This window comes from Lemur catta, chromosome 1, assembly GCF_020740605.2.
Source record: "Lemur catta isolate mLemCat1 chromosome 1, mLemCat1.pri, whole genome shotgun sequence".
In the NCBI taxonomy this organism is placed as follows: domain Eukaryota; kingdom Metazoa; phylum Chordata; class Mammalia; order Primates; family Lemuridae; genus Lemur; species Lemur catta.
The window spans coordinates 120474969-120484370 of record NC_059128.1 but is presented as its reverse complement, the minus strand read 5'-3'; the positions used below and the strand labels follow the sequence as shown (position 1 = coordinate 120484370).

The window sequence follows — 9402 nt, the reverse complement described above, 5'->3', positions numbered from 1 at the left end:
TGGCACTTCCTGACTCCAATCACAGTGTGTGACCCCTGGTCAGTGCTGGGGCCAACTCGGAACTGGAGTCCCAGGACGCCAAAGACCACCCTCCAGCCAGCTCTTCGCTGGCCCTGCCTCTCTGAGCTGGCCCGGAAAGGCTGCACAGGTCTCTCACTGGACAGTGGCACAGCAAAGAACAGGGTGCTGGCACGAGCACTGTTGGGGGCCCTAGTCTGTCTCAGCTGTGGTCTTAGTGTGGTTCACAGCAGGTACCCAAAGACGTTAGTGGCCCAATGGTTCCCCCTTCCTCTGGCCCGCGTCTCCCCCCTCCCACCCACCCGGGCTTCAAGCGCACAATGGGCCTCACTGCAGCCTTGCCGACCGCCTTTATTGGGTGCTCAGCCCCGAGGCTCTGCACGCACACGCTGGGGTGGGGGGTGGGGTGGAATAGGGGTGTCACTCAGAGCAGGGACCCTCTGGCACGAGGAGGGGTGGCTGGTGATGGCACGTGGTCCTGAGGACAAGCGGGGACAAGTGCCTGGGCCCCTGGACCTCTCTGTACTCGGAGCTGAGCCGGCGGGAGGGCGTGCAGAGTAGCAACTGGACTGCCCACGGGATGGCTCCTCCAGTCCCGGGCTCACTTGGGGGCATTGAAGGGCACGGTCCGCTGGTTCATGGGGTTGTCGGGAGAGCGCAGCCACTCCTTCTTAAGCAGTTGTTTCAGCTGCGACAACCGCATGTTGGGGTTCTCCTGCTTGAGCCGCGGCAGCTGGGCTTCCTCAAAGGCGGTAAAGGCCGCCCGCATGCGTCGCTCCGGGTGCCGGTCGGCAGCCTCCTCCGCCACACTGCGGGTGGACGACGGCGTCAGTGCGGCCTGGGCGCAGCTCCGCCCCCAGAGGACTCAGCCCTGCCCCCAGAGGACCCGGACCCGCCCCCAGGCCCCGGCCCAGGCCCTGCCCCGCGACCTGAGCACGGCGATGGCGTCCTCGACGGTGCGCGCCTCCACGCTGCCCTCCTCCAGCACGCGGCGGTTCACGTTCTCCTCCAGCGGCACCTCCAGATGGCTCCTGGCTTTCTCGGCTGGCGGGTGGGAGACAGACACGCACAGAGACAGGGAAGATAAGCAGAGACGCAGAGTTCCAGAGGGATGAGAGAGAGCGTGGCGGGAGGAGGGGGGCGGGGAGGAACAGAAACGCGACTAGCTGGGAAGCCCTCCCGGGGACCCATTAGCCCGTCCGCTCTCCCAGCGCCCAGCGCCCAGCCCCCTGCGCCCTTCCCTGCAGCCCTGCACACACAGGAGGCAGCCCACAAGTGTTGGTGTGTCCTCAGCCTTGGGGCACATCAGTGCCTGGGGAGCACAAGCCAGGGCGTTGTCCCTGCTCAGAACCAGGCCCGCCAGGATGGACGCAGCCTGCCCGCCTAGCCTGTCATCGCGCACAGCCTCAGGCAGCTTCTCCGAGGGCCAGGAGGGGCTGTGGACCTTGGCCCAGGTCTCTCCAGTGGCCAAAAGGACAGCTCCGGTGAGGGATGCAGCCCCACCTGGGTCGGGGGCCTCCCTGTGCTGATGGTCGCGGCGCAGCGTGTCCTCAATCTGGGCACGGGTGATCTTGCTGGGAGCGGCCACCCTGGGGGCCTTGCCACCCTTGAGCTTCGAGTCTTCCTCCTCCAGCAGGCGCTGCGTCTCCTTCTTGCGCTCCAGCTGATCCAGGCGCCGCTTCTCCTTCTCCTCCTGGAGGGACGGGGCAGTCAGGCAGAGGACCCTACCCCACCCCTACCGGCCTGGGGTCTGGGTTTCACCTCAGCCAACGTGGGCTGAGGCCCTGTGTGCTAGACTATGTGCTGGGTGCAGGGGACACAGCCAGGAGTAAGATGGGTCCAAGTCCGGCCACTGGGCCTCCCATCCTACGTGAGTACAGGGACAACGGAGGAACCTTGGCCAGTGCAGGCCGGTGGCTCTTGAAGAAATGATGCCCCTGGGCTAGAGGAAGGGCAGGCTAGGGGTAATGCTGGGGGACAGGAGAGTCCTTAGCAGACAGTGCAAAGGCCCTGAGGCAGGAACCACTTGGTTGGATAAGGGGACATCTGGCCTATGGGAACTTGCCCTTTGCCACCACCCTCCACCTACCCCAGGGGGGCAGGGCAAGGCTCTGGTTTATTCATAGTGCTGCCACAGGCTCACAATAGTCTTCTGCCTCCTGCCTGGCACGCCCAGAGGGCCCTGCCCCTTGGGCACCTCTGCCTGCTGCAACTCTGCCATCTGCCTCCCACACATAAGAGCTTCCCCACACCTGTAGTGCCCCCAGGGATACTACCTCCAGACAGGCTTGGTGGAACTAAGTCCCAGAAGAGGGGTTCACACACCTGAGGACACCCCCTGGCCTCTGACCCCCACACCCACCTGCAGGACAGGAAAGTGGAGGGGGTGGTTAAAGTCAAGGGTGTTTGAGTGCAGCCATGGGGCTCCCCCTGCTGTGCGTGGCACCTCTGAGCCTCAGTTTCTCCCTCAGTCAGAGGCAATGTCCTCTCAAGGCTCCCAGCCCCATGCGTGGCATGTGCACTCTCTGTACTCCTCTGCATCCAACAAGGCCCCGCCTCAGGGCCTTTGCACCGGCTGTCCCTCTGCCTGGGGTGCCCTCACTGGCCTCCTCCGCTGGTGAACTCCAGCTCCTCCTGAGCTCCCCACTCCGACCTGCCCCTCCACCACAGGGCTCTGTCCGGCGCTGCGAAAGCCCCCATTTTCCAGTCTTCTGATATCTTATTGGCCCCAGGGCAGAGGCCCTGTCTTGACAGTGCCAGAGAGGGAGCCAGGGGAGGGCAAGGACCTGTCGGGCTGTGTTGCCCTGTGTCCCCAGCCCTGCCAGTGCCCAGCACCCAGTGTCCAGTAGGTGCCAGGCAAAAGTGTGCCGATTGAATGAATGGATTCCGGAAGGCTCCCATAACTCTGGAAGGACACGCAGCATGTGGCCGTTAGTGTCAGGGATTGAGGAGGGAGCATGAGCATTTCTACTTGACATTCATCAAAACTGTTTTTAAAAAGTCACTTGAGGTTTTTAAAACAATGCAATTAGCAATTGGCAGTATCTGGCAATGGATAAAGGATGTGTCCACTTGGCAGACTATTCCAGAACCATCGAGAATGAGCCATATAAATAATTGAGATGGAACCCAGAGAGTCACCAGTCAGCTGCTCATCGCAGAGTTGCTTAGTATGGAACAAGTGGAGACGAAATGCCAACAGCTCAGGGCTAATCTGAGGTCAGGAGAAATGTCTTCGGGACTACATTTTACCAAGGGCACAGGCTTTGTGGTGTCACATAGGGTGACAAAAGCCTTTGGAGTCAGGTTGGCGGAGTGTATTTTTTTTTAGCAGTTTGGAGCAAGTACGGATTTTTTTCTCCATAAAAACAATATATTTTAAAAGCATCTCTCATGTAAGGAAAAAATGGGACCAGGTGGACTTCAGAGAGGCCTGGTCACATGGTCACATGCCAGTGGGCAGGCGGGGCGGAGAGAGAAAACCCAGCAAGTGGCACCACGGCAAGTTCAAGCGAGAGACGCCGCGCACAGAAGCAGACATGGCGAGGGAGTCTGTTCACTCAACGTTCAAGGGCAATATCAAGGCCTGGTGTTTGAAGTCAGGAGAGGCATCGCTAGGGGAGAAGGGCGGCCTGAGAAGGTCAGGAGGGAGCCCCCAAGAGCTGAGACTGTTCTGAGAGCAGGGGTTGGTGAGTTGCAGCCCACTGCCTGTTTTAGTAAAGTTTCATGGGAATGCGGCCACATCCACTTGGGAACCTATTGTCTGTGGTTGCCTTTGCGCTACAGCAGAGTCTAGCAGCTTCCCATCTGGCCCCTAAATGAAGCCCAAGTTATTCCCCACCTGGCTCCTACTGCCTCTCTGACCCTGGCTTTGTATGTTCTTCCAGGTCCATGCGACACAGGCGTGCCGGCAGGGACGCGCTCCCTGGCCTACATACCTAAGACAGCGGCCCTCTTAAGACCTCCTAACAAACAAGTGGGTGCCGGCCTGGCTCCAGCCACGTGTTCTGGGCTTTCTGCCTTCACTGCCTTAGTTTCCTCATCCAGAGGATGGGGACACCCCAGTGTCCAAGATGCAGGCCATGGGGAGGGCGGGACCAAGGCTCTGGAGACTCTCGATGGAGAAAGGTCTCCGGCTTTTCTGTCTGGATACTGGATCTTTGGCAGGTGTTGTGTTTCCTTTTAGGTTTTCAACTTTCCTACAGTGTCAAAATTTTGACAATCAAAAAAAGTATTTAAAGGTCTTTATGGATTCAGTGCAGCAGGGAGGATGGAGGGGGACGGGGAGGGAACCAGTGACGTTCAATGTTCTTCAAACAAGGCAGGCTCCAGCCCTGTACAGAGATGTTAGGAAAATCACGTGGAAGTGTTCGGGTGCCCAGAAACTGGGCTGGGGCAGGTGTATCTCACCTGCCCAGGGCGGGGCCCAGGAGCTGTGGCTGAGACGGGTCGCTGGCACCATCTACTGCGCCGAGCACGTCAGCATCAGCCTGGAACCATGCCTGAGACAACAACTGAGCACATGCTGTGCGCTGGGCCCTTGCTTTTGTTTTTGTAAACATCTGGAGCAGCCTGTGGTCAGCAGGTCTGCGGGGGGCTGGCCCATTCTCTGCTGTGGGGGCCATCCTGTGCAATCCAGGCTGTCAAGCAACTAGATGCCAGCAATGCCACTCCCCACCCCCTGCACCAAGTTGTAACAACCAGACATGTCTCCAGACGTTGCCAAGCGTCCCCTGGGGGCAGAATTGCTTCAGGGCAAGAATAACCAGTCGGGCCCAGCCCTGGCACTGCTCAACGGGGAGAAACAAACCTATAGCAGTGGCTGCCTCACTGCTCCCCAGACAAGCCAAGTCCTTGCCATCCCAGGGCCTTTGCACAAGCTGCTTCTGCTGCCTCTGCCTCCCTCCATCTCCGATGTCTCTGGCCTTTCACACCAAAGCTCCAAGGGGCCCTGGGCCTTGCCTACAGGGCGTGCAGGCCAGCGGGCTCGGGGTGCACCCACCTTGCGCTGCTCCTTCCTCATGACGTGTTTGTCGTCGTCCTTCCAGTAGGCATCCTCCAGCTCCTTCTGCTTCCTGGCATCAGCTGCTGCCTTGGCCTCTGCCCTCCGTGCCCGGGCCGCTGCTGACTTGGTGTTCTCACCCTGGAACTTCTTGGGCATCCCTCAGCAGGCTACAAGAAGAGGACGGGGACCAGGGAGTAGGGGCCAGTGTGGCAGTCAGGACCCTCTGGGGGGGACTCAGTGACCTTGCCTGTATTTAATGAGGGCCTTGGCCCGGCGCGGTGGCTCACACCTGTAATCCCAGCACTCTAGAGAGGCAGAGGCAGGAGGATTGCTTGAGGCCAGGAGTTCAAGATCAGCCTGAGCAAGAGCAAGACCCTGTCTCTACAAAAAAATAGAAAAATTAGCTGGGTGTGGTGGTGGCATCTGTAGTCCCAGCTACTTGGGACACTGAGGCAGGAGGATCACTTGAGCCCAGGAGTTTGAGATTGCTGTGAGCTAGGCTGATGCCACAGCACTCTAGCCCAGGCAACAGAGCAAGAATCTGTCTCAAAAAAATAAAAAATAAAAATAAATGAGGGCCTTGAACTTGGTGTTTCCTCTCTCTTTTTAAATTTTATTAAGTTGAAATTTACATGACATAAAATGAACTGTTTAAAAGTGTACCACCTGTATCTAGTTCCAGAACACTTTCCTTACCCCCAGAGAGGACCCGTCCCCATCAGCAGTCACTCCCCAACCCCCTCCCTCAGCCCCTGGCAGCCACTAATCTGCTTCCTGTCTCTGTGGATTTGTCTGTTCTGGACATGTCATACCAGTGGGATCACACACTGTGTGGCCTTTGGTGTCCTGCTTCTCTCGCTCAGCAGCATGTTTCCGAGGCTCACCCATGCTGTGGCAGGTGTCAGAGCTTCACGCCCTTTTATGACTGAATAACGTTCCACCGTGTGGATGGGCCACATTGTGCTCACCCTCTGTCCATGGATGGACATCTGGGTCATTCCCACTCCTTGTCTCTGACAAGTCATGCTGCTGTGAACCCTGCGTGGCAGTCAGTGGGCCCCTCCCACTCTGCCATCCAGGATGCTGGTCCCCAAGTTCCACAGACCTGAGAGCAATTCCCCCTCACCCTGGGTGAGCAGCTGCCATGAACTGCCCTGATGGGCCAGGGCCTGTACAGCAGGGCGATGTTATAACAATCGTTAAGCCACCTTGCTGGGTGCAAGTGGCACACAGGTAGTAGGTGCCACCCTCCCCACCTTCCCATGTCTGGCCCTCAGCAAAGCACTTTGCATGAATCAACTCAACTGAATGCCCTCAAAGCCTTAAATGTGGGGACTGTCATTATTCCCATTCTAAGGTAGGGGAGCCGAGGTGTCTGGCCAGGTCACACAGGGCTGGCTGAGCCTGGCATCTCACCTCCAAGCCTGCTTTTCAGGTGAGGGAGGGAAGGCCATGCAGCTGAGAAGTTAAGAGCATGCGGCCCAGGGCATGTCAGGGCACATGCCTACAGCATTCTGGGCCTCAGTTTTCCTCATCTGGGAAATGGGCTGATGTTCCTCTCTTCTGGATCATTTTCTGCCTCATCCCCACCCCACCCCCCCACCCCCCCGCCAAACATCTCCAGCTCAATCCTTTGTTGAACCTCAATCCTTTGTTGAACCTCGGGGAAACAGGTCTAGAATACAGGAATGAAGTGAAAAGTGTATGGGGGCCAGCCTGCTCAGGACCACCAGGGAAGTCCCCACCCCAATCTTCCAGCTGTCTGACTTGTGGGGTAGAGTCCCATCTCTGGACCCCACCGGAAACCCTATCAGCTCTGGTTTGCAAAAGTTGTGCAAAGTGAATCACAAACAGCATCTTAGTTAATTCTCACCACCCCCCAGCAGGTGGCAGCAGAGCTGCGACCCGAAAAATGGGTGGGAGACAGCCCCGGGAGCATGAGGAGTTCTGTGCACAGAGCAGGTGATCCAGCAGGAGGGTGAGAGGCAGCGCTGACAGGGCACGAATTCATTCTAAAGCTCCCAGCCACTGTCGTGTGGGCTGATATGGGACTGAGGGTGGGAGTCCAACACTGAAAGAATTACAAGGGTGCAGTGGGCAGAGCGGAGGTTTGGTGTCACAGACAGGCAGTAATAGTAAGCAAAACGCTGACTGACACTGTGTGACAGGCACATCCTCAACCATTTCACCCCCTGGCAGCACATAAGACGGGTACTTTCATCCCCAGGAATGAGAGTCACTGTCCAGGTTGCAGACGAGGAAACTGAGGCTCTCCCTGACTAAACCTGTCCCTGCTGCCCTTCCTGCCCTGCCCTCCCCTCCTTACGCAATCAGCAGCAGCCACACTTGCCTCCTTGCCATCCTTCAAACACGCCAAGCAGGTTTCCACCCCAGGACCTCTGCACTTGCTACACTCTCCACCTGGATACTCTTTGCTCCTCTTTTTACCTAGTTAACTCCTACTTAAACTTCAGGGCCCAGCTCAGGTGCCACTCCCTCCTCCCAACACACACACTCTATCAGGCCACAAACTTCTCTTTGAGGCACTTGTCTGGGTTGCTATTTTATGTTCATTTATATGATTATTTAAGAAAAGTCTATCTTCCCCATCAGGTTGGGAGTGAGAAGGTGGTGTCTGCAAGGCAGGAAGAGAGCCCTCACCAGACCCTGAATCAACCAGCACCTAAACATTGGATTTCCCAACCACCAGAACTGTCAGAAAATAAATTTCTGTTGTTAAACCACCCAGTCTGTGGTATTTAGTTATGATGGCCCCAACTGACTAATACAGACACCCTTTCTTCTGTGTGGTAAATACTCACTCAAATACACATGCTGTCATTTAACAAACACGTACTGGGCACCTAGCATGTGTGGGATGCTAGGGAAAGAGGTGGGGCAAGTGAGCTTCCTGCCTGCATGGGACTCCCAGACTAGCCGGAAGCTATACAAGCAACAAGGGTCACAAAATGCTATCAGAGTTGTGATGGGGACAAGCAGGCCGCTCGGGAAGCCTGGAGGGGGGCTTCTGACCCAGCCTGGGTCAAAGGGCTTCCTGGAGGAGAAATCTAAAACAAGGCCTGAAGGAGTGGGGTGTGCAAGAGACAGGGTACGAAAAGAGGAGATTTGTATTCCAGGGTGGTGGGAAGGTGTGGAGGACATTAGAGCTGGGAGGCCCAGATCTGTGGGCCAGACAGAATCCTCTGGGTTCCAGGGATGGCAAGAGCTGGGAGCCCAGGCGGGGACCACGGAGTGGCTCAGGCTAGGCAAGGTGTGCACTTAGAAGGGAATCAAGACCCACGTGATTGATCGGACGTGAAAGTAAGAGAACAGAGGATGAAGCGCAACACCACCTCCTCCAAGAAGCCCTCCCGGTTGTCCCTCCTGGGCTCCCCCAGCCCTGATTCTCCTGCAAGAAGCCGGGAGCGTCCGCACCCAACTCTGGCACCCTCAAGACCGGAAGCTGCCCCGGGGCAGTGCCGGGGCTGAGTGGCCTCGGACACGATGCTGTTCCTCTGGGCTTCAGTGGTCTGGTCGGGAAATGGGCACAGCCCCCACCCCGGGAGCCGTCGAGACTTGACGCCAGAAGTGCCCCAGTTTCCCAGCACCCCACCTCCTGAAGCATGGTCCCAAGCAGAGCAGCCCCCGCCGGGCCCGTCCGCCCCCCAACCCGGGCTCCGCCCGCGCCGCAGCCGCTCCTACCTCCTTCCCCCAGCGCCGGCCCGGTCGCGCCTCCGTGAGGTCACCGCGGGGCCTGCGCGCCGAGCTCCTGGTGGTGCGCACTCAATACGTTTCAGTGCCGTCGCCATTTTGGTAAAGGAAACGCACGTGGGATTCATCCCAACCTAAGGTAATCAGCCATTTCTGTATAGCTTCCAAAAGCGGATACTTCATAAACCCTCACCCCCTATGCTCACTTTATATATTGACGAACCAGGAGGGGCAGGTAGAAGCTAAAGTCCAGAACATCGCCTTTACCAAGATGGCCGGTGCCCGGATGAAAGATGGCGGCGGCGACTTCACACGCGGTCCGGCGCCAGCCAGGCGCTGTCCGGCCGCCAGGGCGCGCCCGTGGTCCAGGCGCGGACGTGGACAGGCTGAGCCCTGAGGGAGCGTCTGTACAGGTCTTCGCCATCACTCTTGGAATACGCTTTGGTAGTGCAGAGTCTCTGGGTCCTACCTGTGACGCTGGGGCAGGGCAAGGGAGAGAAGGGAGCAGAGAAATTACACTTCACGCTGTCCAACTTGGGAAACTGAGGCACAGAGAGACCGGGAATTGAATTTGGCCAACATGTAACCGCGAATAGGCTCAAATTTCCTTGCTCCTGCCAGTCCCTCATCCTGGATTGCTGAGCCCCCTCCGGCTTCGTGCAATATTA

The 9402-nt window shown here is 57.8% G+C and overlaps 1 protein-coding gene across 2 annotated transcripts; it reads right to left on the bottom strand.

Moving 5' to 3' along the window:
* Positions 1-349: 349 nt before the first annotated feature.
* CCDC124 (coiled-coil domain containing 124) lies at positions 350-8814 on the bottom strand. Of its 2 annotated transcripts, none has more exons than XM_045553519.1 (5): positions 8726-8814; positions 5021-5190; positions 1522-1711; positions 948-1062; positions 350-827 (listed from the first exon to the last, which is right to left on the bottom strand). In XM_045553519.1, exons 2-5 carry the CDS (start codon positions 5177-5179, stop codon positions 620-622), a joined length of 672 nt encoding a protein of 223 aa, XP_045409475.1. In that variant the 5' UTR covers positions 5180-5190; positions 8726-8814; the 3' UTR covers positions 350-619. The 2 variants fall into 2 exon arrangements, with proteins under 2 accessions (XP_045409475.1, XP_045409483.1); XM_045553527.1 differs by lacking the exon at positions 8726-8814 and adding an exon at positions 5313-5352.
* Positions 8815-9402: the final 588 nt, after the last annotated feature.

What these genes read in the sequence shown, in the direction of transcription:
- CCDC124 (XM_045553519.1), bottom strand. Translation starts at nt 5,179, where the DNA reads ATGCCCAAGAAGTTCCAGGGTGAGAACACCAAGTCAGCAGCGGCCCGG. An exon ending in CAGGGAGGCCCCCGACCCAG is followed by an intron (nt 1,063 to 1,521) that starts GTGGGGCTGCAT and finishes CCCACCCGCCAG; the next exon opens with CCGAGAAAGCCAGGAGCCAT. An exon ending in GACGCCATCGCCGTGCTCAG is followed by an intron (nt 828 to 947) that starts GTCGCGGGGCAG and finishes GTCCACCCGCAG; the next exon opens with TGTGGCGGAGGAGGCTGCCG.